Source organism: Thunnus maccoyii, chromosome 3 (assembly GCF_910596095.1).
Source record: "Thunnus maccoyii chromosome 3, fThuMac1.1, whole genome shotgun sequence".
In the NCBI taxonomy this organism is placed as follows: domain Eukaryota; kingdom Metazoa; phylum Chordata; class Actinopteri; order Scombriformes; family Scombridae; genus Thunnus; species Thunnus maccoyii.
The window spans coordinates 18,440,710-18,468,577 of NC_056535.1; the positions used below are offsets into that span (position 1 = coordinate 18,440,710).

Genomic DNA, 27,868 nt, shown 5'->3' on the forward strand with positions numbered 1-27,868 from the left:
CTTAAAAAAAAAGAAATCCTTACTGTACTGTACTTTTTTCAGAAGTCTGCACTGAACCCTCCCAGAAAAACATCTGCTCACTTGGTGTCTCCCAAGGTAAAATAGGCTATCAATTTGTCTTGGAGATTAAATCAATATAAAATAATGTTTTAAATATCAGTACTATACATGAAAAGATGGTCCCCTATGAACATAATGATCTTGCCAGTACTTAGCTAAATTCTGGTATGGCAGCAGCTTCCTGTATTTAATCAGTCTTAATGTAGGACATTAATTCGAAAACAGTAATAGCAGATACTGTAGAAGACATGACTTGTCCTACCTTGCTTTTAAAATGAATGACTATTGTCTTGTTTTTACTTCCTTGCAGTAAAGAGTCATCATGGGTGACCCGGAAATGGAGTGCTTTGGCCCGGCGGCCATTTACCTCCGGAAGCCAGAAAGAGAGAGAATTGAAGCTCAGAACACTCCCTTTGATGCTAAAACAGCTTACTTTGTGACTGAACCCGCCGAGATGTACCTCAAGGGGAAACTTGTGAAGAAAGAAGGCGGCAAAGCCACCGTAGACACTCTCGGTGGAAAGGTGAGTATGAAGAAAAAATACACAGTGCTTAATAATATTTTTAATGTAGAATCTGGACTGTAGCAACATCATACAAATTCTTTGGCATGGTTAAAATTTAAATGAATTCAAACTCCACAATCCATATTGGTTTACAGACACATCCAATTTGTGATTAGCACCAAAGATTTTAAACAAGACAACACATGACTGCTAGACAGTGACTAAACTTATTTCTGTGCCTCTTCTGTCTAATTGGCAGTCTATCACTGTGAAAGACGATGAAATCTTCCCCATGAACCCTCCAAAGTTCGATAAGATTGAGGACATGGCCATGATGACCCACCTCAGTGAGCCTGCTGTGCTGTATAACCTCAAAGAGCGCTATGCAGCATGGATGATCTATGTGAGTCTGACCTGATTAACACATAAATAGCTGAAACTTATTAGCACTCCAGGGGAGATGTGTGTCAGTAACAATCCTCTCTGTCTTAACAGACCTACTCTGGGTTGTTCTGCGTCACTGTGAACCCCTACAAGTGGCTCCCAGTGTACGACTCAGTGGTCGTATCAGGATACAGAGGCAAAAAGAGGATTGAGGCACCACCCCACATCTTCTCCATCTCTGATAACGCCTATCAGTTCATGCTCCAAGGTATCAATGATTTTGTGAGCTATTATGTGCCCAAAAATACAGCAGCTGCACTAACTGTTATATACCTTTTTGATATCTTACAGATAGAGAAAACCAGTCAATCCTGATTACGTAAGTGTAAACATTTTTATATCATTCAGAAGTTTTGGCAATAACATAATAATATCAGTCATTTTGAACAATATCTATGTACACATCCCACAACCCAGTGGAGAATCCGGTGCAGGGAAGACTGTCAACACCAAACGTGTAATTCAGTACTTTGCCACAATCGCAGTGGCTGGAGGAAAGAAATCTGAGCAAACTTCTGGCAAAATGCAGGTAAGAGAAGTTCAACAATATTAACATGACATCTGACATTTGAAACTGGAAGAAGTGTTGTCAGATTGACAAAATCAATGTTATTTCTAGGGGTCACTGGAGGATCAAATCATTGCAGCAAACCCACTGTTAGAAGCTTATGGTAATGCCAAGACTGTGAGGAATGACAATTCTTCACGTTTTGTAAGTTGTTTTTTTTGTGTGATTTCTCTTATTTGAACTATTTGGTGACAACAAACATTCACCATAACAGTTTTAACTTAAATGTTACTCTGTAACTCCACAGGGAAAATTTATCAGAATTCACTTTGGATCAACTGGAAAGCTGGCTTCAGCCGATATTGAAACATGTAAGATATTTTTTTGAAACTTATTGGGCATTATCTTGTTTATAATTCAGTCAACTTCTTGCTTATTGTGCTTCAGGGGAAATTTTTCTGAATTTTTCACAACTTTAATCCATACAGATCTGCTGGAGAAGTCTCGAGTGACTTTCCAGCTGTCTGCTGAGAGGAGCTACCACATCTTCTATCAGCTCATGACAGGCCACAAACCTGAGCTGATAGGTATGAGATTTGTAGATAATATTGTAAATTATTCAGTTATTCTACAGCAAGTGAGCAACAATGTCTTATCAGTTGTATGTGTGTGTGTGTATATATATATATATATATATATTCTGGTATATTTATATATGTTTTTTCTTTCTTCAGAGAGTCTCCTCATCACCACAAATCCATATGACTATCACATGATTAGTCAAGGTGAAATTACTGTTAAGAGTATCAATGACGTTGAAGAATTCATCGCTACTGATGTAAGAATAACTTCACTTTGATGATTGAATTTACTGCAACCAGTTTATTAATTATACAATCTACAATCTAATGCAAACCAAAACAGCCCTGTAATAAATCTTACCTTTATGAAGATCATCATATAAAGTTTTAAAAACTTATAAATCTCTAAATAGCTTGTCAGATTTTAGAACTGTAGAATGACAATAACTTTCCTGAGAAAGTCCAGCTTTGATTTGTCTTATAAGGGATTAAATGTACTGGAATGTTAGTCCAGCAAAAGCATTACAGGTGATCAGTAAAATGTTAGAATTAATTTTTAATATTTATAAGCAACTAGTGTAGAGGAGGTAGATTAGAACTAATAATATTACACCATTCAGATTGTATCAAAAGCTTGCTTATGTCAGAATTTTACATTTATGCTTTATATCGCAGACTGCCATTGACATTCTGGGCTTCAACTTAGAAGAAAAAGCAAACATTTATAAGCTGACTGGAGCTGTGATGCATCATGGAAACATGAAGTTCAAGCAGAAGCAGAGAGAGGAGCAGGCTGAGCCTGATGGCACTGAGGGTATGAAACCAACACACCATGAGCTTTTAAGTAGTATTACAATTTTTGCAACTTGAAAAAAGGGACTTGGGATTTAAACATTTATCATAATGTGGATTTTAAAGATGATTATTTGTGCTCTTCTTTTAGAGGCTGATAAAATCGCCTACCTCATGGGTCTAAACTCTGCTGATTTGCTAAAAGCATTATGTTACCCCAGAGTGAAGGTTGGGAATGAGTTTGTGACCAAAGGTCAAACTGTGCCTCAGGTATTGGATGTCAACAAGAAACAAAAATCAAATCAAATTACCACATTCATAAGATTGTCTCCCATCTTCACGTCTTCTCTTAACTCCTATCTTTCAAGGTTCACAACTCTGTCATGGCTCTCTGCAAGTCTGTCTATGAGAAAATGTTCTTGTGGATGGTTGTCAGAATCAATGAGATGCTGGACACAAAACAGCCGAGACAGTTCTTCATCGGTGTCCTGGATATTGCTGGGTTTGAAATTTTTGATGTAAGTATGTTTGGCTGACACTACGTAATCTTATAAGTTTCAGTTAAATAATTGCCCAACCAGAATTTCAAAATCAGGGTGCAGGGTACATCGAATCTAAGAGTACAAATAGTTTCACTTCTAAGACCCTTGCTAACTTTTGATATCTTCTTTAGTTCAACAGCTTGGAGCAGCTGTGCATCAACTTCACCAATGAAAAACTGCAACAGTTTTTCAACCACCACATGTTTGTCCTGGAGCAAGAAGAGTACAAGAAAGAGGGCATTGAGTGGGAGTTCATTGACTTTGGCATGGACTTGGCTGCCTGCATTGAGCTTATTGAGAAGGTAAGGTTGTAAATGGCATATTTTCATGAAAACCTTGTGCACACATACATTAGAGAAATGTGTTAATGCAATGATGAGTCAATTTTACATGCAATTTCAGCCAATGGGCATCTTCTCCATCCTTGAAGAGGAGTGCATTGTCCCCAAGGCTACAGATGCCACCTTCAAAAACAAACTGCATGACCAGCATCTTGGTAAAAGTGCCCCCTTCCAGAAACCAAAACCTGGCAAAGGCAAAGCTGAGGCCCATTTCTCCCTGGTGCACTATGCCGGCACTGTTGATTACAACGTCAATGGCTGGCTGGACAAGAACAAGGACCCCCTGAACGACTCAGTTGTTCAGCTCTACCAGAAGTCTTCAGTCAAACTGCTGGCTCATCTCTATATGGCACATGCCGCGGGGGATGGTAAAGGTCATATTTTTAACAACAAAATATGGAGGTGTTTTTATTACATTTTACAATATACTGGATGATTTGTATGTAGCTGGAGTAACAGAATATAAACATTTACCAAATGTAATCTTCATGTTATCGCAGAGGGTGGTGGAAAAAAAGCCGGCAAGAAGAAGGGTGGGTCTTTTCAGACTGTATCTGCTCTGTTCAGGGTAAGTATCACAAATGTTTTTTAAATCTTTATTTGAACGACACTTAAAGCCACAGTATAATATGTACTATAATATCTGCAACACTACAGTATATTCCAAAGTGCTACCAACATTCAGGGAAATGGGCCTTGCCATTTCTTATGTATCAATTTGAATTTTTCCATATTTCAGGAGAATTTGGGCAAGTTGATGACCAACTTAAGAAGCACTCATCCTCATTTTGTACGTTGTTTGATTCCAAATGAATCAAAGACTCCGGGTAAGCCTAATATGAGTATTAATTTATGCATCTACAAAGACTTCTGTAATTATGCAACACAGGACTGAATTTAGAATTTCTTCAAGGTCTGATGGAGAACTTCCTGGTCATCCACCAGCTGAGGTGTAACGGTGTGCTGGAAGGTATCAGGATCTGCAGAAAGGGCTTCCCCAGCAGAATCCTCTATGGTGACTTCAAGCAGAGGTACTTACTAAGATTACCCACATTTTTGACAATCTTATGATCAATTATTTAAGAACCATCAATTTCCCTCCAATCAGATACAAAGTATTGAATGCCAGTGTCATTCCTGAGGGCCAATTCATCGACAACAAGAAGGCCTCAGAGAAACTCTTGGGCTCTATTTCTGTTGATCACACTCAGTACAAATTCGGACACACAAAGGTAATCTGTTTGTCTGTAATGGATGTGAACATGAAAGCTAACCCTGATATTGCAAGTAGGCATTAAAATTTACATACATTAACACTGTCTTTCAGGTGTTCTTCAAAGCCGGTCTGCTGGGTACTCTGGAGGAGATGCGGGATGAAAAACTTGCTGCCCTGGTAACCATGACACAGGCTCTCTGTAGAGGTTTCCTCATGAGGAGAGAGTTTGTGAAGATGATGGAGAGGAGGTACAGTGACATTTAGCTTTGTACATCAAAGGGCAACTGTGCAATTGTAGATGACAACTTGTCATTTCTAGGCAAAGTATTTATCTCGAAAATCCAATCCACATTTCTAATCAATACACCTTTCAAAATGTGAGTACACAGGTTTATTTTCCCCTATATCTGTTATTCCCAGGGAGGCAATTTATTCAATCCAGTACAACATCCGCTCATTCATGAATGTCAAAACATGGCCATGGATGAAGCTTTACTTCAGAATAAAGCCTCTGCTGAAGAGTGCAGAGACTGAGAAGGAGATGGCACACATGAAAGAGGACTTTGAAAAAACCAAAGAGCAGCTAGCAAAGGCTCTGGCTAAGAAGAAAGAACTGGAGGAGAAGATGGTTACTCTCCTGCAGGAGAAGAATGACTTGCAGCTACAAATTGCATCTGTACGTTAAGTAGAAAGAGGCAATTGCTTTTTCAGTGATAGAGGTTTTAACAATTGACTACATAATATTTAAATTGTATGTCATTTCAAATCTAGGAAGGTGAAAACCTTGCTGATGCAGAGGAGAGGTGTGAGGGGCTCATTAAAGCAAAAATCCAGCTTGAGGCCAAAGCCAAAGAGACGGCTGAGAGACTGGAGGATGAGGAGGAAATCAATGCTGAGCTGACTGCAAAGAAGCGGAAGCTGGAGGATGAGTGCTCTGAGTTGAAGAAAGACATTGACGACTTGGAGCTGACCCTGGCCAAAGTGGAAAAGGAGAAACATGCCACTGAGAACAAGGTTGGTGTATTATTCACAAGGCCTTAAAGTCCACTCTTCAGAGAACACCAACCCCTTCTAAATGATCTTCACAATATTGCCAATATAGGTTAAAAACTTGGTTGAGGAGATGACTTCTCAAGATGAGACCATTGCCAAGTTGACCAAAGAGAAGAAAGCTCTCCAAGAGGCCCATCAGCAGACCCTTGATGATCTTCAGGCAGAGGAGGACAAAGTCAACACTCTGACGAAGGCCAAGACCAAGCTGGAACAGCAAGTGGATGATGTATGTAATAATAACAGACTATAATTTCACTCCCCTTGAAACTTTAAAAGCAAAAAATAATGCCTCATCTTGGTTAAAACAGCTTGAAGGTTCCCTAGAGCAAGAGAGGAAGCTCCGTATGGATCTTGAGCGAGCTAAAAGAAAGCTGGAAGGAGATCTGAAACTGGCCCATGAATCCATAATGGATCTGGAGAACGACAAGCAGCAGTCTGATGAGAAAATCAAGAAGTAAGAATTAAAATAAGCAACCCACTTGCAGTAAACGATTCTATAAGATGATCTACTAAAACACCACTTTAATGCACTGACTTACTTTCATCCTCTCCAGGAAGGACTTTGAGATAAGCCAGCTCCTGAGTAAGATTGAGGATGAGCAGACTCTTGAGGTCCAGTTACAGAAAAAGATAAAGGAACTTCAGGTATAATTTGGGCAAATGTCAGTCAAAGTAAAAGAACATTCAAATATCTTGAACGATTTTCAGTTAAACCATGTCTGTTTTAGGCTCGTATTGAGGAGCTGGAGGAAGAGATTGAGTCTGAGCGGGCAGCTCGGGCCAAGGTGGAGAAACAGAGGTCTGATCTCTCCAGGGAACTCGAGGAGATCAGTGAGAGACTGGAAGAGGCTGGTGGAGCAACATCTGTTCAAATTGAGATGAACAAGAAGCGTGAGGCCGAGTTCCAGAAGCTGCGTCGTGATCTTGAAGAGTCCACCCTGCAGCACGAGGCCACCGCTGCAGCTCTCCGCAAGAAGCAGGCTGACAGTGTGGCAGAACTAGGGGAACAGATTGATAACCTTCAGCGGGTCAAACAGAAACTGGAGAAAGAGAAAAGTGAATACAAGATGGAGATTGATGACCTCAGCAGCAACATGGAGTCTGTCGCAAAAGCGAAGGTAAATTAAAACCATTGTATCATGGGCAGCAGAGTCAACAGACAAAAAGTAGAAATATTTGATCAGCAACGTAACCCAAAATCCACAATGTTTTCTGTTAAACCTGTTTATCCTCTTATCTCATCACAGGCTAATCTGGAAAAAATGTGTCGTACTCTTGAGGATCAACTGAGTGAGTTGAAGACCAAAAATGAAGAACATGTGCGCCAGCTAAATGACATTGGGGTACAAAGGGCAAGACTGCAGACAGAAAATGGTGAGAAAAATATATTTTTCTTTTTTTAACTTACCCTAATCTCATATTTCCAGTATTTTCCCTCTGTTTGCATTTAGATTAGTTAGATTTTTCTTTAGTGGTATTAGACATTATAAATTAATGTTTCTTATTAGGTGAAATCAGTCGCCAGCTGGAGGAGAAGGAATCCCTGATCTCTCAGCTGACAAGGAGCAAGCAGGCTTTTACCCAGCAGATTGAAGAGCTCAAGAGGCACGTTGAAGAGGAAGTTAAAGTATGTGAGCATTAAGAACAAACAGGCTATAAATGAACAACAGCAGTTTCAGTTCTAAACTTGAAGTTAGATACTTATAGAAAAAATATCTCTGTTTTTTGAAAGGCCAAGAACGCCCTGGCTCATTCTGTTCAGTCAGCTCGTCATGACTGTGACCTGCTCAGAGAGCAGTATGAGGAGGAGCAGGAAGCCAAGTCTGAGCTGCAGCGTGCAATGTCCAAGGCCAACAGCGAGGTGGCCCAATGGAGAACCAAATACGAGACTGATGCCATTCAGCGCACTGAGGAGCTTGAGGAGGCAAAGTAATGAACAGTCCTGAAGTCTCGTGGTTTCCACATGCACTGATTCTGTAAATCATCATGAAACAAGTTGATGTGTCTTTGCAGGAAAAAGCTTGCCCAACGTCTTCAGGATGCAGAGGAATCCATCGAGGCTGTGAACGCAAAATGCGCCTCTTTGGAAAAGACAAAACAGAGACTGCAGGGTGAAGTGGAAGACCTGATGATCGATGTAGATAGAGCTAATGCTCTCGCTGCTACCCTCGACAAGAAGCAAAGGAACTTTGACAAGGTTAGATATTTATTCATGCCTCTTGCATTTAAATAAAGACCATAGAATTATGAATTATTGAAGCACATGGGTCTTCTGTATGTTTTCAGGTTCTTGCTGAGTGGAAGCAGAAGTATGAGGAAAGCCAGGCAGAGCTGGAGGGATCTCTGAAGGAAACTCGTTCTCTCAGCACTGAAATGTTCAAGTTGAAAAATTCATATGAAGAAGCTCTGGACCACCTGGAGACTTTGAAGAGGGAGAATAAAAATCTGCAACGTATGCAAAATTTTGAAAAAGCTGAATATTCTGATGAGCCATTTAAAAAAAAAGAATTGATGGTTTTCTTATTTTGTAGACTTTTACAAAATTTTCGAATGATTTCGAAATGACCTTTTACACTTACACAAAGCTTTATCCTTTTTGAAATCTGCTCCATATGCTTTGTACAATAGGACAGGCTTGGAGAGTGTGCCCCCAGTGGGCTAACAGGCTAACTGTAATATGCATAGTCACTTACAGCAAACTAACACCAACAACATTCATGGAGTATTTTTAAGTGTACAAGCTAAAATATATTAAATGTATATGTCTAACAAAGAGTAAACAAAATAATTAATTGAGCTGACACCTCATGAAATATCTCCTTATACCTTGTTTCTTATAGAGGAGATCTCCGATCTAACTGAGCAAATTGGTGAGACTGGAAAAACCATTCATGAACTGGAGAAAGGGAAAAAAACTGTAGAGACGGAGAAGTCAGAACTCCAGACCTCACTTGAGGAGGCAGAGGTAAGGTTTGACAAATGTTATCCTTATTAAACACAATTTTAAATAATGCTGGTGCAACACAACACATTTTTTTTTTGTCAAGGCTACTCTGGAGCACGAGGAATCCAAGATTCTCCGTGTTCAGCTTGAACTCACCCAGGTCAAGGGTGAAATTGACAGGAAACTTGCAGAGAAGGATGAGGAGATCGAGCAGATCAAGAGGAACAGTCAGAGAGTGATTGAATCCATGCAGAGCACTTTGGATGCTGAGGTCAGGAGCAGGAATGATGCCCTGAGAATCAAGAAGAAGATGGAGGGAGACCTCAACGAGATGGAGATTCAGCTGAGCCATGCCAACCGCCAGGCTGCTGAAGCCCAGAAACAGCTGAGAAATGTCCAGGGACATCTTAAGGTAGAGTGGCTTAATGATCAAAGTTATAGGTAGTGTTCTCTCATTTACCTACACAGTATTGCAAATGTTTATTTATTATTCATTTAGGATGCACAACTGCACCTTGATGACGCTATTAGAGGTCAGGACGAAATGAGAGAGCAGGTTGCCATGGTGGAGCGCAGGAACAACCTGATGGTGGCTGAGATCGAGGAGCTGAGAGCTGCTCTGGAGCAGACAGACAGAAGCCGCAAAGTGGCTGAACAGGAGCTGACTGATGCCAGTGAGCGTGTGGGGCTGCTGCACTCTCAGGTAAATTATGACAGAGACTCAAACAGTGACATGTGAAACACCTGAAAAGTGAAGATTAATTAACCCAAACTTTAATTTGTTTAGAATACCAGCCTTATCAATACAAAGAAGAAGTTGGAGGCTGACCTTATTCAGATCCAAGGTGAAGTGGAAGATGCTATCCAGGAAGCAAGAAATGCTGAGGAAAAGGCCAAGAAGGCCATCACTGATGTAAGTCATCATGATGCATTATATGTAACAAATTATACAGTATGGTGCCATTTCTCCACCAAATCAAGCAGCAACATTAGACCACAATATACTTATGTTTAACAATATAAAATTCTACAAAAATTCAGGCTGCTATGATGGCAGAGGAGCTGAAGAAGGAGCAGGACACCAGCTCTCATTTGGAGAGGATGAAGAAGAACCTGGAGGTGACGGTGAAAGACCTGCAGCACCGTCTGGATGAGGCTGAGAATCTGGCCTTGAAGGGTGGCAAGAAGCAGCTCCAGAAACTGGAGGCTAGAGTAAGTGTCATGAGGACCGGTCTATTCATATTTATTGTAAGCCAGGACAACATTTCACATTTTGACAATATTGCTTTCTTCTTCATCCAAGGTTCGTGAATTGGAGGGTGAGGTTGATGCTGAACAGAGACGTGGTGCTGAGGCTATCAAGGGAGTGCGAAAATATGAGAGAAAAGTAAAGGAGCTCACCTATCAGGTAAATTTATATTTTGAATGCCACCAACTACTACTAATAATACAACAAACAATAATATGCAGTAACGAAAACAGAAAGCTTAGGTTAGTTTTGTATTATAATGTTCTATCACTCCTGATATACAACAGACTGAGGAGGACAAGAAGAACATTGTAAGACTTCAGGATCTGGTGGACAAGCTGCAGCTGAAAGTTAAGGCCTACAAGAGACAGGCTGAGGAGGCTGTGAGTACACTTGATTCTCATAATGACACATATTATGAAAATGCCAATTCAGTCTACAGGTTGTGACTTCACTGTGGCTTATTATATAGGAGGAGCAGGCCAACAGTCACCTGTCCAGGTACAGGAAAGTACAGCATGAGATGGAGGAGGCTCAGGAGCGAGCCGACATCGCCGAGTCCCAGGTCAACAAACTGAGGGCAAAGAGTCGTGAAATTGTCAAGGTAATATAGAACCATTTTATCAGACTAAAGTTTGTTAACATTTTAATATCTTAATAATTTTATAACAAGGAATCAAGATTACAGTTTGCTTTAGATTCAGATGATCTGGCCAAATGTTTAACATGCCATTGTTCTGTCCTTTCAGTCCAAGGAAGCAGAAGAGTGAGGAAGAAGTGAGCGTTACACAGTAACAAGGAGTCATATAATATGAGTATCTTGTTACTTGTTCACTTTAGCATGTTAAGCATGCTGTGAAGTCAATAAAAGGTAGATGTGTGCTGCATCTTTTTTGTGTCCGTCCCATCATTTTTGCATGACTGAAATCTTTCAGGCCTTGAAGGGCTTACACTATGGATCATGAAGTATGCTCCTCAATATGGCAGCAGGCAAACAGGGCAAGAAGAGAGATTTATATTTATTATTACTGAAATTGAAATAACACTTCTGTCCAAAAAGACTAGACTGCAGATCAGTGCCACAGCATATGAATCAAAGTACCAACTTGTCCACAACCTGGCCAGCAGAGGTCAGAGGTGCATGGGTCTATATTTTAAAGTCTGGAGGGAGTGATACAAGCTCTGTGAAGGAGTTTCAAACATATAAATCTGAATCTGACTGACTTGGATATTACTGCAGAGTCCCTCCATATTAATTCCTACTCTGCAGAGGTGAGCAAAACCCCTAAGTTATGTTGAATGTTGAGATGTTTCTGATATTTTGTCCACCTCATTTAAATCAGTAAGGGTGGACTTAATATTTAGAGACACCTCTCAACACAAGATAATTCAACAGCGTCGCAAACTACAGCATCCAAAATTACCACAGAGCTGAATCAACAACTCTTAAAAACAGTGCAAAAACAGGACATTGTAACTGTCATGAATATTTAACACTTACTGATTTATTAGGTGTAGCTACTGTCACAGTAGAATGAGTGAGTGAAGCTAACTTATACTACATGGCACCATGTTATACAGACTAACATTACATAACCTATCAGGGTACAACTACTGTATGACCCAGAAATTCAAGTGTGAGTTTATTTATTTTATTAGTTATTGCTTTGAGAAAAAATGTATCAATGCAATAAGACAGAACATAAAGAAAAGAATCAAACACTCTCTTCAACTGGAACAAAAAAAGGCTTCAATGGCCTTTTTCAGCCTGTTTCTCATGGTGTGTAGAATTTTGTGGCATCTAACAGAACGGACTTGGCAGAAATGGAAATATAATATTCATAAGTATGTTTTAATTAGTGTATAATCACCTGAAAATAAGAATTGTTAAATTTTCATTACCTTAGAATGAGGCTTATATCTACATGTGGAACCTCACTGCTAGATGCCATTAAATCCTGCACACTGGTCTCCCATCACCTTTTGGCCTTAGTCTGGTTCTTAGAGGTGAAACACCTGCTCAGTTGGAATGAGGTCAGGAGACTGAACTGCTTAATTGTTATTCTGCCATAGAAATTCCTTGGTCGCTTTGACTGTATATTTAGGATTTTGACCTAAAATTGGAGTTTAAAAAGAGCATCACTGTACAACTAAGATTAATGATGCCCTTAATGAGATCTCATCATTTCTTATTTGTTTTCTTCTCTGTAACCAAGGGTTGTAGAGTATAAAAGACAGGTTTATGTTTTGTTTTGATTTGTTATTTTGATATTGTTAAACCCCTGAGCATAGATGTTGATACATCTTGTTTGCATTTATGATTAGATTGTATGCAAATATTTAATTCTGGAGTCTATGTTCCTTTCAGTTTGTTTTGGTTATGTTCCCTGTACCCTCACTAAGGTACCTTTTGACCTTTTGACCTTTTGTTTTATTCCATGGAGATGGAGCAGCATATCTGAAATCAGACTTTCTAAGCTCACTTTCTGCTGGGGCCATAGACTGCAGAAAAAAATATGGACGTGGTCACCGTGACATCTCCCACTGGTTTGTGGACTGCTGTTTTGAAGCCTTGAGTTTAGCGATTTGACCGTCGCCATCTTTGATTTTTGGAGCCAGAATATGGATGTATTATGAGAGCTAATAATACATCCATGAGTCAGAAGTGACCATAATTGTACGAGAGGGTGGAGCTGACCATAGCGCTAGCTGCTAGCTTGGTTAGCACGGTGCATTTACAGTCCATGGTTTACTGTGATAATGCTAATGCTAATTTTCGCTAGCGGAAAAACAGGCCTAAAACTGTACTTACTGGAAAAACTGAACAGCCAACTCCTTTGAGGGTCTTTTAGTACAACCAAACAATAAACAAGACTTTTTAGGAGACCAAAATGTTACAATTAACTTTCATGAACTGAAAACACACTGTTAAGTAGCAGCACCTACACCTTCATTCTGTGAATCTCGGGTTACGCCATGGTGATGTTACGTAATCAGCGCTGTCGCCGTGGTAGCAACTTGTCAATCACGAGGTAGCCACGCCCTGAAGCACACCCTGCTTTATTGTCTATTTTACTTAAAATGGGCCCATAATTTACTAAATGAACATCACACTGTATTGAAGAAGACTTGAAACTAGCGACTGAGACCATTAACTCATTAGGAAACAGTTTACTGAGGTAGTAAATCAAGTGAGAAGTAGGGTCATTTTCTCATAGACTTCCATACAATCGGACTTCTTTTTGCAACCAGTGGAGTCGCCCCCTACTGGCCATTAGAAAGAATTTAGGTTTAAGGCACTTCCGCATTGGCTTTACTTTTCAGACCCGGAACTACTAACTAATTAACTTGGTTGGGACCTGTTTCTGTTTTCTTTATACATCAATGACCTGTTTACCCCACGGTTTACCCGTTTGGTAACATATCCGGTGAGAACTGAGATGACCTGGGTGATCTGTTTTGAAGACCTAAATAAATAGGAGCCAAGTTCATAGAGACCAAAGCATTTCATAAAGTGCTGGAACATACTTATTGGACTTTTAATTCATTGATTTTGGTGTTTTGCTTTTATTCAATAGTAGAGAGGGGTGGGGGAGAGAGACAGTTTAGGCCAGCAGAGGACAGCATTGTGCGGTAGGTAGACAGGCTGTTGCTGTTTCGGGCGATGGCGTGTACAAATTATATCCCATAGACCGTGTTGTTTTGTTCTGGTCACAAATGTATCTCTCATTTTGAAGGATGTATGCGCTCAGTCGATGCTGGCTCAGATGTATTGAGCAGGTTTTTCAGATGAGCTCAGCCGTGGTTTGGATGCGCACTGCGCCTCGCTGCCGCTGCTGACTGCTGCAGTGTAAACAAGCCTGTCCAAGACTGCAGCGCTGCTGTTTGTGGTTGAAAAGATAACAGTGCCTATCGGTAGTTTGACTTCTCGGCTTAAACGACCACAGTTTCACCATGAACCCTCCGTGGATGGTTTTTCATTGCAAAACGACTTCAATGCTGCAGCGGAGAAACTGGCCCAAAGCGCTCCTTGAGGGTTTTATCTTTTAATTAAACTGGACATCTGTCAGCTCATCTGTGCAACTAGCAAACCTTCATCTCGTCGTTTGATTTGTCAGATGGACAGCTGATGAAGTATCAACTCATATTTGAATCTCAGGGAAATGAGTGACAACCAGGAAAGCACAGACACCGAGGACACGACGACCGCGTCTAGGAGCGCGACCTTGCCGCTCCGGCCGCCGTGCGAGCGCCTCTCCTGCCATAAGAGCAGCGTTTGCTCCCGCTCGTACTTTGTGGTAGTGATGGTGTTTTTTCACGTCTACATTATCAATGTCATAGGGCTGTTGTTTTACGTGCACTACAGTAGCGGGCAGGAAGATGGCACACGGAGTCGTGATGCTCCGAGCAGCGGTCAGCAGCGCCCCGAGGCTCGACGTCCGCCATCAAAAGCCGAGTTCCTGCGTGATGTTTCCCTCACACGCATCGAGGGTATAAGGGTGAGTGATGTGGTGATGCTTCCATGCCACTGTTACATTCACTCTCTCTCTCTCTGTCTTTTATACACACACACACACATATACATCAGATTATGGTCACTTTGGAGACTTCCCTTAACCCTAATCTTAACCACTGACCCAAAAATCAGCTTTTTCCCATTTAGGGACACAACTTTTGTCCCCAGTTGGGAAAGTCGTACCCAAATAACTGGTCCTCAGTCTGAATTTGTCCCCAAAAGTAGCCTATGACAGACCACACACACATACACACACATGGACCACCTATTAATCACCTCTCCCACTTATCTTACAGGTAGGACATGTCCAGAAGGTGTCATTAGTGCCAGATAAAGTGCATGAAATGCGAACTCTGAGTCTGAAACCTCTGCTGTTTGGTAAGAGCCGAAGTACTTTTATGATAAAAACAAATCTACAGCACACACACATTAAGCCTCTAGTGGCCAAACATGTTTCTTGTTGTGGTGAAAGCAACTATGAGGTTATGTTATGTATGTTAAACACAACACACTTTCCCTCTTTGTTATATTTTCATCTTTATATAAATTAATCTATGTAATGTATATTATATGCCAAGATCAATCATGGCTGCATGGAATAAGCCACTTCACCCCAAATAAATCCTGAAGTAGCCTCAGCTCTGTGCATGTGATCCAATTAAGGGCTTAAAGCTCTCTGGCTTAAGAGCACAGAACAGAACTAGCAATGCATGAACATATGCAGAACTTACCTGGATCAGGTGTCCTGATGGAAAAAAATTAAAAAGCATTTTTTACGTGGAGAATGTATTGAATTTGTGATTATTTCAGCTGCCTCTTAAATGCTGTAATCACTATTAATTCACTTATTTTGTTGTCTTCATGAGTGTTTTGAATGGGCAACAAATCCAGTATTGCAGGCAGCAGGTAGATGAACTAAATCAATGGTCCATCTGTGCATCAGTGGGTCTGCAAAATAATTAATGATTAATCTATAGTCTGCACAAAACTAGAGCCATTTTTAAAATGGAATATTAGTTGTACAATACAATATGGCAGCGTGGAAGATCAGAAAATGAGAGACATGCTGCAGCTCTACAGTATGTCTGTCTGTCTCTGTGTATTTCTGCAGAGATTCCTGGGTTTTTGTCAGAGGATGAGTGCCGTGTCGTGATGCAGCTGGCGCAGCTGAAGGGTCTAATGGAGAGCCAGCTAATGGTACAAGATGGCCAGGAAGAGCTGGCCAAGGAACTCAACCTCAGCCCAGACGAGATCTTCAACCTTCTTGACATCAACCAGGACGGACAGTTGCAGCTCCATGAGGTGTATGTCAGTTTGTGGATTGCGAGCACATTGTGTCACATGTCACATAGTTTCTTGGTTCAGAGTCGGTTATCTCATCCTGTCTTTACCACTGTGCCTCCAACAGATACTGACTCATTCTCGAGTGAGAGACGGCATCTGGCTCACCCCGGAGAATCTGAGAGAAATCTATGCTGGACTCAAAGCTGACAAAGATGGTAACGGTAAGAAGTTAACTTGGTTTTAACTAAGACTATTCACTTTGCACTCATTACCAATCTTCAATGTCACATAAATGTACATATTTGCCACTGTTTTGAAAACATTTGGGTTGCAGATCAGTAGTTCTAGTTCATATTTGCATGTAAAAAATATGTATTATATTCACACTCATCACAATTACTTAAGGATCATAAATCTTATCTGTGAGAGATAATTTTGAACACTTTTGTGCATTTAACAAATGTTATAGGCTACAAATCAGTTTTGCAGTGCCAGTGTACAACACAGTAGGGAGAGGAGTGGTGGGTTTTGGCTAAATGATGGGTGGGAACAATGAAACAATCACTCTTGAAGGATGAATCACTTTTGTAGAGATACATATTTTTGTTTTTAAAGTGGCAATCTGGAAGATCTCTGTTTTGTTCTCTTTGGCGACACCACATGGCATTAAGTGGTAATTGCAGGTGTTTTCAGACCTCACTCGACCTCACTGCCAGAGATCCAAACAGTGTCACTGTATGATGTCACGCTGTCAAAAGTGAATTGAGGAGTGAGTCTGTTGTGTTAGGTCCACCTACCCTCTCTGGCAGATCAACCACTGGGTGATGGAAAATGCATCACTAACTGCGCTGCTTGTGATTTGAATGCATGGTGGGAAAGTCACCACCGACTGGTTCGTAATAATCATAATACTGCAAATGCAAGAGCTTTCATCAGCGAGCCATAGGCTCACTCATCAGTGTGTTATGTCATTCGGCGATAGATAGTGACTTAACAGACATTTATTTAAATAAAAAAATCTTAGAGATTATAACTTTAAGTACAATAAAAACAGCATACACTGATTTAAACACATTGTTTAAATAGCACACATTAGAGGAATCATTTAGCATTAATATGATCTAAAATGATGCATTTAATTTTTATGTTGATGCTGTGGTGCTTTTGTAGTCTAAAGTGTCATTGGGATGCACCTAAGTGATTTGATATACTGCGCTGTATATGCACACAGTTCATGGATATGAATATGAGGGGATATTCACAGGATATGAAATGCACATCGAACTCATATTAGCTTCAATTTGAACATGAGGTGTTGAAAATGCATCAATAATCTGTCTCAAAAGAGCTGCAAGTCACATTTAAACACAAATATACAGCTTATATACAGATTATGAAAGAGCAGTAGTAGAAACCTAATTTCCCTAAACGACTAATACTGAAAAATTCAAATCCATATCTCCTGGAGAGCATGTTTAAATGTGACACTTCAGGATATATAATAATTATTATAAAAGGTATGAATAGGGCCAGTAACGCATGCTATGATGATCATTTAAAGCTTCAGCATCAGAAAGTGTGTACACTCTCATATGTTGGACAGGTTTGCTGAGTTTAGAGGAGTTCAGGCTTCTGAGCAATGATGCCTTCCAGCGCTTCTTGCTGCAGCGAGGAGTGAAAAGGAGTCAGCTGGTGAGGAACAGCAGACACACCTGGCTGTACCAGGGCAAAGGAGCTCACCAAGTCCTCCAAGACATCAAGGCGAGGTGAGGAAGACATGTTATAATTTCTGTCGTGCATCCCTCTCTTACAATAAAATATTACAATGTGCAAGACTCACAAATAGAACGGATAATTTCAAAAGTGTTTAGAAATATTTGTTTCAGACTTTCCAACTTCTTTCCTTTACTTTTCTCTAACAAAGGGTGACTCGCCTCACCCGGCTCCCATCCTCATTAGTGGACCTCAGTGAGCCGCTCCAGGTGGTTCGCTATGAAGAGGGAGGGCACTACCACGCCCACCATGACAGCGGCCCTGTCTATCCCGAAACCGCCTGCACACACACACGTCTTGCTGCCAACACCTCCACTCCTTTCGAGACGTCTTGCAGGTGAGGTCACCGACGTCTGCAGTGTTGATTGAGTTAAATCAAGTGGCTTTTCTTGACAAGAAGTCTGTGTGTGTACAGATCTGAAGTCATCTGTCCGGTGTGATTACTAAACTGTGCTTTGACATTCCATTGTGACAACTGGCATGTTAGTTTGTGTGACTCTACATTGTCAGTTCGGAAAAGATTTGTGTGCTTGCCACTTGTTTGCAAAGTGTCTGTATGTGTGTGTGTTTTTGTGTAGGGTATGTTTGCACCATACATGTGTGTGTCAATTTTAATCTGTGTTGCACACTTAGGTACATCACTGTTCTCTTCTACCTGAACTCTGTTGAGGGGGGCGGGGAGACCGCATTCCCTGTGGCAGACAACAGGACCTATGATGAAGTGGTGCGTAATTGTGTGTGGGTCTGGAAATGTGAAACGCACACAGCCCTGCAAAAAGTATTGTGTACATACTGTGCATGTCTTTCATATCTGTGTTAACTCACTTGTTTGTCAGTGAGTGCTTGGGGCTGAAGTTACAGTGAGTGCGTCGCTGAGTTTGATTGTGTATTTTTAGTCTCTCATACAGAATGATGTCGACCTTTTGGACACCAGGAGGAATTGTGACAAGAGTAACCTAAGGGTGAAGCCTGCCAAAGGGACAGCTGTTTTCTGGTACAACTATCTTTCCGATGGAAGAGGTACCATTACTAGCGCACATTGCACACATTAGCAAAAAAGGAAATTGTTAGTAGCATCACAGAGGATCTTGGCTAATCTAAAGTAAACTAAACCAAATGGGCTCCATTGTAAAGTCAGCTGAAAGAACAAAACTGTTCAAGTAATTCATCTTTATCAACCAGTTTAAGTGGTCAATGTGTGTTTAAATTAAAGTGTGGTAGCCAAAATATCAGTGTACACCCTTTAAAATACAAGAATAATATAAACCAAAGTTAAACAAGTTTTTTTTTTCTCCATAGGTTGGGTTGGAGAGCAGGATGAGTATGCCCTGCATGGAGGCTGTGTGGTCACCCATGGCACAAAGTGGGTTGCCAATAAATGGATCAACATTGATCCAGATTACCAGCGACAAGCTCGCTACCAGCAGCTGGTGTCACAGCAGTCAGAGGATGAGGACGATGAAGGTGTGACTCTGAACCCTGATACACAGAGTTCTGATGTCCATCAAGACTTGTAGCTCATAAACCAAAATTTAAAAAGAAAAAAATCTACCTAGCCTTCCTCAGTCCTGTGCACAACTTTTTTGGTATCACCCTCTGTGGCCGGTATGTAGAGACAAGATTTATTCAGGGAATGAGGTCACAGTGGGTTTATGCAACTGTAAAGAGACGCTTTTGTCAAATATTGCTTGGATATTGTTCTCCTGTTATTTTTTTAATCCACTTTTATTTCCCATTTTAGGAATGTTGCACTAGAAACTCATCTAAGAGTTGAGATACAAAAACTTCCCTTTGCATGCATTAGCCACACAAGTTTTGCAGTTGCTTATGAGCAAAAAATTGCACTTAATTGAAATGCCAACTGTAAACATTTCAGTGTCCTACGTTGTTATTGCTGCCATGACCAAAAAAGGCTCACACACTCGCAGTGTGATGCATGTTGCCTTGTCTTTGTTCCTTATTATTTTCTTGATTCAAATACACAATGTATTATTCAGATTTTATTAATTTATGTTTTTTTTTCTTTAAAATTCACTGTATTCCTCTCCAACATTTAATAGTTAAATTAAGCTTGTGTGTCATGTTACAATTCAGCATTAGTCTTCCTTTTACATACCTTAAAGACAAAATGTATAAATATTAATAAAATTCAACACTAAAATGAAAGATACACTAAAACATTTAGTCATGTGATCATTAATTTATATGTACTTATTTGTTTTAAACCTTACTCAGTGTGAGTATCTATTATTAACATGATTCATTTATAAATTTAGATGTTGGAATCCTCTGTGCTGACGGTTGGATGTCCTGTTTGGCTGAAGTCGCTAAAGTTTTGTGCTCCCCTCCATGTCCTGAAAAAGCAGTTTTAAAAAAGTAGTTAAATTAACATGATCAAATGTTGTAATGCGTCACACAATATGTTTATCAGTCACACTGGTTGGATTGTTCAAAGCTGATAATCAACTGATAAATAAAATGTGTCACTGTAAAGTGCACTTACAGCAAACAGCCTCCCTTAAGTTAGCTCACAGTCAAATATCAGCATTGGACTGTCCAAATAAAGTGTCACCTGAACATCATACGCACTATCGATGGCTCGTATCTGGGGATCGATGACGCTCCACGATGGTCCAGACAGTAGAGTACAGCATCATGGACGGAGGCAAAAAGATGTCTCTTTGTTATTGACTCGGAGAAGAAGTCACCAAGCTCCAGCTGCTCGACCACAGAAGCTGGAGAGAACAGTTTACAGGCAGAGATTCAGTACCACCGAGATAAAAACCAACAGTATCTGTGCACGATTTAAGAAGGTATGCACTTACCCTGACAGCCAGTCATGTAGATGTCTACATCAATCTCACTGAAGTCCCGGAAAATCTGCCAATATAATAAATGTTGAATATGACTCCTGTTCATCAGTATTAATTTAAGTGTATGAGTGTAAAACTGCACTGTCAGTGTTTAAAAGTAACTGCCATCAGTTAATAAACTCCCATCCCAGGGGCATTGACTCTTATCAAGAATAAATTCAATCAAAATCAGTGCTCATTAACACTGATAAATTTGCCGTTTATGAAAACCATATCTCTTAAGACCCCCCTTAAACTTCAAAGGCAAGACCTTAATGCTGCTTGTGCTTCTCAAGTTACACTTACATTTGCCTTTTCCACAGCACTAATCTTAACCTCTTCTGCCCATTTTTGGAAATGTTCCAGAAGAGACACAACTATCTTCAGGGGGTCAAAAGATAATTGCCTTAACTACTGTTTTGGCATGCCGCCTTATAGTTTTGTTTTGAGATGGAAGGAAGCTGCTCCATCCACAATTACTCACTGGATTATGGATGTTAGGCCCTACTTTCCTGCCAATGCAAAGCCAGCACAAAGGCAAATGCAATCTTTATGCTACTATGCTCAGGCACAAGTCTCCTTTTTTTGCATCTGTACCCTTCCTCAGGACAATAGGGCCCATAAACCCAAAAAATCTGCAGAAATTCTTAAAAGTTTAGAGCTCCTCCTTAACATTCTTATATATAAAACCTTGACACAGGTACTGGAATAATCTTTTATTTATTTTAGTATTTAATTTTTTTCCCCCATGTTTCTCTTTATCTGTTTTTAAAACATTTTCTTGTCTTTTTACACTTTTACTTTTTCTGTATTGGTCTTCTATATTGGTCTTGGTCCTTGGCACAGAGCTGAATAGAGCCAGTTTGAATACTGTTGTGTTTTCCTGTTTTACCTTGTCTCATCTTGTTTTGCATATTTGAACATATTCTATGTCAGGTGCCATATACTGGATGTCGATTTTTGGTATTTGTATCTAGACTTGTGTGAAGTAAGGTAACAGTAACACTAACACCATGGGAGGAAGAGGTGGGGAGTGGGAATATAGGTGGTGTCATATTGCATGTGGTATGGGGTGGGAGGGTTGATCTGTTTCTAAAAGTTTTAAAATCAATAAAAAAGAACTTTGAAAAAAATTACATAAGGACTTGAATGGTTAAAACAAGGGGAAATGTTGGGGCTGTTTGCAGTCATTTTTTACCCTTTGTTTAAAGGATGTTTGTCCCTTTAGTACTTACATTTTTCATAGTCTTGATAGCAACTGTGTCGATGAAGTTAGCCGTGGAGAGGTCAAGAATGATGGAGTGAATGTCCCAGGTCCACTTGCCCAGGGACCCGAGAGAGAGGCGCTCCAGGTCGTGACTTAGGGTGTCCTCACTGCTGGAGCCCAGAGTGGTGGTGTCTCCGTCCTGCAGCTCAGACATCCACCCTATACTGGTGTTGTCCGGATCTCCTCCTTTCAGGTATTCCCATCTGCTGTGTCCGTCTGGTGTTCGGGGTGTGGTTGGTATGACAAACACTGTCCCGTTCTCCCTCTCAGTCCAGCCCTGCTCCTCCTTATCTGTAACATTCCCGTCCATGCATGTGTCCCTCCAGTGACCAGCCTCATCCTCCACAGAGAACCCCGGCACTCCAGGCAGCTGTTCAGCTGCCCTCTGAGCCTGCCGCTGAGGAGTGGTCAGTAAAATGAATCACTTTGTTGACTTGTTTGGTAATTTGGCCATTGGACACTTTAAATGTTTTATAAAAATGGACAATAACAATCTATGTTGCTGCTGTTATCTTATACATATTACCTTTCTCTTGGCTTGCCTTTTCGCCCGTCTCTCTGCCCTCTTCTCTCTACGTTTCTGCTTGGCCTCCTGCCTCCTCTTATAAATAATCATTTTACTGATGTCAAGCCCACTCTGAAAACACAAGAAAGAAAAACAAAACTTAACCATCTTATAAGAATATATCAAAAGGAACAAAAACAAGAAATTGTTGCTTTCATAAAAAGGAGAGGGCAAGATTGTTACAGTAGACTTCAAAAGTGAGAGAGAGCAAACCTTCTCTTTCAGGGCCTCAAGATAGAGATCAGCATTAGCAAAATATACTGTAGCAGAGGAGCGGAATATAGTAACACCTGGAATCTCTCTCGCCTGCCAAATAGATACACATCATTAGCTTTTTTTGCAGTCAGTGTACAAAAGCTTTTATTTATGGTTTCCCATCTTTCAGTAATACCTCTCTGTGGGTCTCCATATCCACATACAGTTCTGTACCTGGAATGTTTCCCAGAACAGAGTATGTTGGCCTAAGAATGGGAAAATAAACACAAAATGTCATCACAGCTGCAATTTAGTTGCACAGAGAATTTTTCTTATCATAGAGATCTTGCAGCACAACAGCACTTATTAATGTTGCCTCTTACAAGCAGTATGACTTTGATATAGTAGTGAGAAGTATACTATGCTAATTTGCAGAGAAGTCTTACAGCTGAGTTCTGAAGATGACGGTAAGCAGAGCAAAACTAATAGATGCTGCCAGACCCATATCCAGATTGAAGAGCAGGGTTGACACCCAAGTGACCAACCACACCACCTAGAGGACATAGTATGACATTGTTGTATTCACCAGTGAGGCAATAAGAAGATTCAAAATCACGGTTGACACAGTTGTTTCTTTTAAGGATATTTTACTCACCAGATCAATTTTGCTGCTCTTCCACAGTGTAACAATGTCAGCGTACTGCTTGAACATACCCTTCAGATTTACAAAGACAATTGCTGCAAGGACTGCCTAAAACAAGCACATCCAAGTTTTTAACATGATTAATTTTGTACCCAGAAATGTGAAAGAGGCAAATCAAAAAATCTATTACATTACACATAACCAGTCTTGCATGACAAAGTTTGCAAATCTGTGTACAACAAAAACAAGTGGTGCAGCAACAGAACCTTTGGCAGCTCCTGGAACAAGGGTCCAAGTTTCAGTATTGTCACCAACACGATTACAGCCGAGGCCATTCCTGCCATCTGCAAGAACACAACAAAGGCTGTTAATGGTTTCACTTAATATATGTGTTCAACAGACATGTTGCTATATTACATATCTTTCTTAGGCGAGCAGCTTGACTATATGAAAGCACATATTTCAACCATTTAGTGGTGACTATTACAGTTTTTTTTCTCCAATAATTAAGCATATTTGGTAATAAATAATAAATACATTTTGTATGTTGCTGTTGAAGCTCAAAACTTTGATATATGTTCTAGTAGCATCAGTTTTTTAATTTCCACATGGTTCTTATATACACAAGGTTGTTATATTTGTTGTTGAGGTCTATTTGTTATACCATTTAAAATAAAACCTCAGTTAACTGGGTCATATTAACTGCATATTTGCAGCACAACATTTACATTTCTTTGGCTTGTGAAGTAATGCTGCACATGTTATGACTTCCAAAGTGTTTCTATTTGTTATGTTGATTTTTTTTTACATCCACTCACTTGTGTTTTTCCTCCAGTGGTCTCTTGAATGAGACTTCGAGACATGGAGGAGCAGACAGCGTAGCACTGGAAGAAGCCTCCCACTGTATTACTGAGACCCAGCGCCACCAGCTCCTGCAGCGGGATGGAAACAAACATTACAATGAGCAAAGAAATACAGGATGTGAAAAGGGTATCAGGAGAATTCATGAGATATTTGATGCAAGTTCACCTGATTACTGTCCACCTTGTATCCATGCTTCAGTGCAAATGTTTTTCCAAGTGAAATTGATATGGCATATCCTACAATGGCCAGTGCAAAAGCATCACTAATAACTTCTCCAAAAATGCTCACATCCGGTACCCCAGGAGGACTTAGCCTGGTGAAAAGAAGAGGACAAGAGGGAAATATTTTAAGTCACAACCAATCAAGTGAGGAACATGAGTCAAAAAATAATGACAGCAATGCAACTGAAATCCAGATGCATACCCACTAGGAATTTCTCCAACAACTGGGACAGTGTAGTTACTGTTCAAGTGGGCAAAGTTTGATATCAGTGTTCCTGCTACAATCTACAGCAATCACAGAAAAAAAACATACAGATCATAAACACAAACACACAAAGAAACCAATTTCACAAACATTTCAACTCTTAAACATCAATCATTAAAAATCTAGTCAATCATATATTAAACATGGAACAAATTATTAGCCATAAGTATCTCCTTTTTGCTGTGAACAGCACAAAATGTCCCTGACACTACCGCTGATTCAGCTCCTTGGTTCCACTCCGTCTGTGCTTTTTCATTGCTGAAATATCAGCATCAGCACAAGAGCACAGAGGTGATAACAAAGTGAGGCCAGAGAGTGTCCTTGTGTCAACTGACTGTGATTAGCTCCACTGGGATGGGTACTGGCAGTTTTGGACTCAGGAAGGAGTTGAGCTCTTTGGCTGAGATTAGAAACACAATGGACACAACGCTGACAACCAGCGTGGGAAGATGAGTCTTTGGCAGCAAGGAACAAACATCTTTCAAAGTCTGAAAATGAAGAAAGGTAAAGCAGCATGTGGTTAAGGCTTGTTACTACACACAAAAAACATACATGATGAGCTTTACACACGTAAGGGTCATACTTGAGTTTAAAATGCCCTCTACACCTTGTTAGCTAATACTCAGAGCCATTTTGTACATGTTTCTCACAGTAAAAACAAAATAATTTATTTTTACATCAAGGGTCCATTGCTCTTACTTCCTGGAAAACTGTGTGCTGACCATATGTCCTGTTGGTTTACACCTTTCAAGTTTCCAGCATGAAATACATTACATAGGAGAATCTCAACGGCAGGCTACAGCACGTTGTGACATTAAATGTTATGTGCTGATGAGGTATTTCTGTGGCCAGTGACACTCATCTTTTCTCTATTTCTCATTTTTTCCAAGAACTTGACAGTACTCACATACACCAGTGACAGCGGACCACTAAACCGCTTTGGTGACACCCCAAAGATGTATTTCAGTTGTGCCACCACAGCATGGGCTGCAGCTGCTGTTGTATAAGCCCGAACCAGAGGTTCAGACAAATATGTTCCCACAAAACCAAACTTCACCAAACCCAGTACCACCTGTAAACACAAATATTTATGTACATATGAGGTTTAGCAGCAGTAACACCAAAATAGGTCATTGTTATTTTTGGGATGTTCTGTTTTTCAGACCTGAATAAGTCCTGCTAGGACAGTAGTAGCAGCTGCTACCTGCACCCTGTACGAGTCACGAGCACTTATGTCCACCTCTACAGTGAGGTTGTTGTAATCCATTTTCTGGAAATTGTTGTCTGGAGCAAGTCTCTCTGTCACACTACCCACCATGATGCTGAGCACAGCAAATGTACCTGAACACAGTAAATTGGCACAACATTTGCAATCACAAAGACGATAATTCTCATTGTACAATGCCCCTTCCTACGTACCTATAGAAATATGACGTGATGTTCCAAAAAAGAAGTAGATCAATGCTGGATAGAGGGATGTGTAGAGCCCGAATACAGGAGGCAAAGAAGCCAACAATGCATATGCCATACCTGTGGAAAGCAGAAGCAGAAGTACTGTATGTTTATGACTCTGTACTGTTTTAACCTTGTGGACAAATGGAATATCCTCCAAAAGTATGAAACAACAAGAATATGTGTTCATAAATTTGACATTCACAGTATTGTATGTGTTTTTAAAATTACATGTTAGGTTTTTGACCCACAAGTGACAAAATGTACTCAACACATGATGTTTTCAGTTCCACTGAACATGTTTTTTCTGCAGTATTGATGAAATCGATCCAACTATTATGGACTATCATTGTACCTTGTGGCAGGTGCATTATGCCCACACTGATGCCAGAGACGAGGTCTGGCATGCCATAGTCCCAGACCGAGTATTTGGGCATCCAGTATAATACGGGCAGGCTGCTCACCACACTTCGTTTCAGTTTTGGTACTGTACATCTGGAAGAGATTTAAGGGGACACATAGAGACAGATGTGAATGTCTGTATATTGGCTGATATTTTAAAGTATATAATCTTTGACATGATCATATCAGACATCTATATCTACAGTTCAGTAAGTGTCACAAAATCAAGCCATGAAGTTCACCTTACCTTAAGGAATTTTTAAGTCGTTCAGTTAAAGAAGGTCGAGCGTCAGTGTATGATTTTCTCTGCGTTACCTCTTCCAGTCTCTCCTCATCCAGCACTTCCCTCTCCACTCTGTATTTCCCAAATCTGCGTCTAGAGTCCATTAGGGCTGAATCTGTCAAACTCTGCACAAGTTTAATCTTTTTGATCTTTTAATATGAATATAGTATATTTGTTCTAAAGACCCTTGTTTACTGTAAACTGTCGACGAGACTGTCTACCAAAAGCCGATGCTGCAGTACTACTGCCACAAGAACAACTGTATCTGCATAAGTACATCATATATCCTAATGGTTAACTTTGGTTAGGATGTGGTGGGAAGAGTAATGATTAGTAGGCTTTTTATGACAGCGACAGCAAAGGCAACTAGAATAAACAAATGGTGTAATTATGGTCTGACAGGGGAAAAAAATTAACTTTGTTGAATTTTAATGGATGTTTGACAGGTGTATTTCCATCCTTTCAGATTTTCCATTCAAAAGCAAAAGCAAAACTAATGAACCATGAAATATCACATTAGTTCAAACCACAATGGTCAAGTCTTTATGGAGGGCTACGTCAGAACATCATACTTAAAATGTGTCAAATATAAAAGTGATTTCTCCTGAAAATTCTCCAGTGGCCAGTTAACATCCAACAAAATGCTGGCAAGTCAAAAAGTAAGATGTGTAAACAAATTTGGTTTACAAATGTTATGTTTGTTGTTGCAACAGTCTGAAGAATTTTGAATTTAAGAATCAAATTTAATACGCAAGGTCTGATTTCTGAAACATGTGGGCACGCTGTATACTGGGCCTTTAAGAAAGCGCTGTCATGAAATCTGAATCCGAGCTAGGAGCAATGTTTTCTTTCAGTCATTCCTGAGCTGCATGCACGTGACCGGGGCAAATACACTGGGGTAGAGAATTACCCGAAACAGAGTGAAGTTTAACTTGGGAGAGTCAAATTATAAATGATGAAATAATTGGCAATATTTGCCCCTGTCGATGCTGGAAAACCTACTCTCTCCTGACCACTCAAACCCCTCTGACCCACTTTCTGTCTGCCACAA

General features: G+C 40.2%; 2 protein-coding genes across 4 annotated transcripts; one reads left to right on the forward strand and one right to left on the reverse strand.

Moving 5' to 3' along the window:
- Positions 1–382: 382 nt before the first annotated feature.
- On the forward strand, positions 383–20,207 carry LOC121894285 (myosin heavy chain, fast skeletal muscle-like). Of its 3 annotated transcripts, none has more exons than XM_042406792.1 (39): positions 383–583; positions 825–968; positions 1,061–1,217; positions 1,301–1,328; positions 1,427–1,538; positions 1,629–1,721; positions 1,825–1,888; positions 2,006–2,104; positions 2,252–2,355; positions 2,774–2,912; positions 3,042–3,160; positions 3,259–3,408; positions 3,564–3,734; positions 3,835–4,141; positions 4,274–4,341; positions 4,513–4,600; positions 4,687–4,804; positions 4,882–5,005; positions 5,101–5,237; positions 5,410–5,665; positions 5,761–6,003; positions 6,092–6,268; positions 6,351–6,496; positions 6,597–6,687; positions 6,771–7,160; positions 7,290–7,416; positions 7,551–7,669; positions 7,775–7,971; positions 8,056–8,239; positions 8,329–8,494; positions 8,883–9,007; positions 9,090–9,398; positions 9,486–9,689; positions 9,774–9,899; positions 10,028–10,198; positions 10,290–10,394; positions 10,523–10,618; positions 10,708–10,839; positions 19,251–20,207. In XM_042406792.1, the coding sequence occupies exons 1-39, from the start codon at positions 383–385 to the stop codon at positions 19,323–19,325; spliced, it is 5,862 nt and encodes a 1,953-aa protein (XP_042262726.1). In that variant the 3' UTR covers positions 19,326–20,207. The 3 variants fall into 3 exon arrangements, with proteins under 3 accessions (XP_042262726.1, XP_042262727.1, XP_042262728.1); XM_042406793.1 differs by lacking the exon at positions 19,251–20,207 and adding an exon at positions 10,985–11,120 and having other exon boundaries at positions 3,835–4,147; XM_042406794.1 differs by lacking the exons at positions 383–583; positions 825–968; positions 1,061–1,217; ... (33 more) ...; positions 10,523–10,618; positions 10,708–10,839 and adding exons at positions 13,875–14,734; positions 15,048–15,129; positions 15,863–16,053; ... (3 more) ...; positions 18,442–18,532; positions 18,705–18,828 and having other exon boundaries at positions 19,108–20,207.
- On the reverse strand, positions 20,072–27,822 carry slc26a6l (solute carrier family 26 member 6, like). Its single transcript, XM_042406795.1, has 19 exons — positions 26,782–27,822; positions 26,488–26,627; positions 26,100–26,210; positions 25,846–26,021; positions 25,588–25,752; positions 25,016–25,168; positions 24,618–24,700; positions 24,360–24,507; positions 24,149–24,262; positions 23,597–23,674; positions 23,343–23,438; positions 23,134–23,240; positions 22,884–22,953; positions 22,706–22,798; positions 22,454–22,564; positions 21,896–22,324; positions 20,634–20,688; positions 20,398–20,543; positions 20,072–20,162 (listed from the first exon to the last, which is right to left on the reverse strand). The coding sequence occupies exons 1-19, from the start codon at positions 26,919–26,921 to the stop codon at positions 20,136–20,138; spliced, it is 2,442 nt and encodes an 813-aa protein (XP_042262729.1). The 5' UTR covers positions 26,922–27,822; the 3' UTR covers positions 20,072–20,135.
- Between the last annotated feature and the right edge of the window lie 46 nt (positions 27,823–27,868).

Coding starts and splice junctions, on each gene's coding strand:
- LOC121894285 (XM_042406792.1), top strand. CDS start 383: ATGGGTGACCCGGAAATGGAGTGCTTTGGCCCGGCGGCCATTTACCTC. Junction 7,670..7,774: donor ACGTTGAAGAGGAAGTTAAA/GTATGTGAGCAT, acceptor GTTTTTTGAAAG/GCCAAGAACGCCCTGGCTCA. Junction 7,972..8,055: donor GAGGAGCTTGAGGAGGCAAA/GTAATGAACAGT, acceptor GTGTCTTTGCAG/GAAAAAGCTTGCCCAACGTC.
- slc26a6l (XM_042406795.1), bottom strand. CDS start 26,921: ATGGACTCTAGACGCAGATTTGGGAAATACAGAGTGGAGAGGGAAGTG. Junction 25,753..25,845: donor TCCTAGCAGGACTTATTCAG/GTCTGAAAAACA, acceptor TTGTGTTTACAG/GTGGTACTGGGTTTGGTGAA. Junction 23,675..24,148: donor CCACTGGAGGAAAAACACAA/GTGAGTGGATGT, acceptor GTGTTCTTGCAG/ATGGCAGGAATGGCCTCGGC.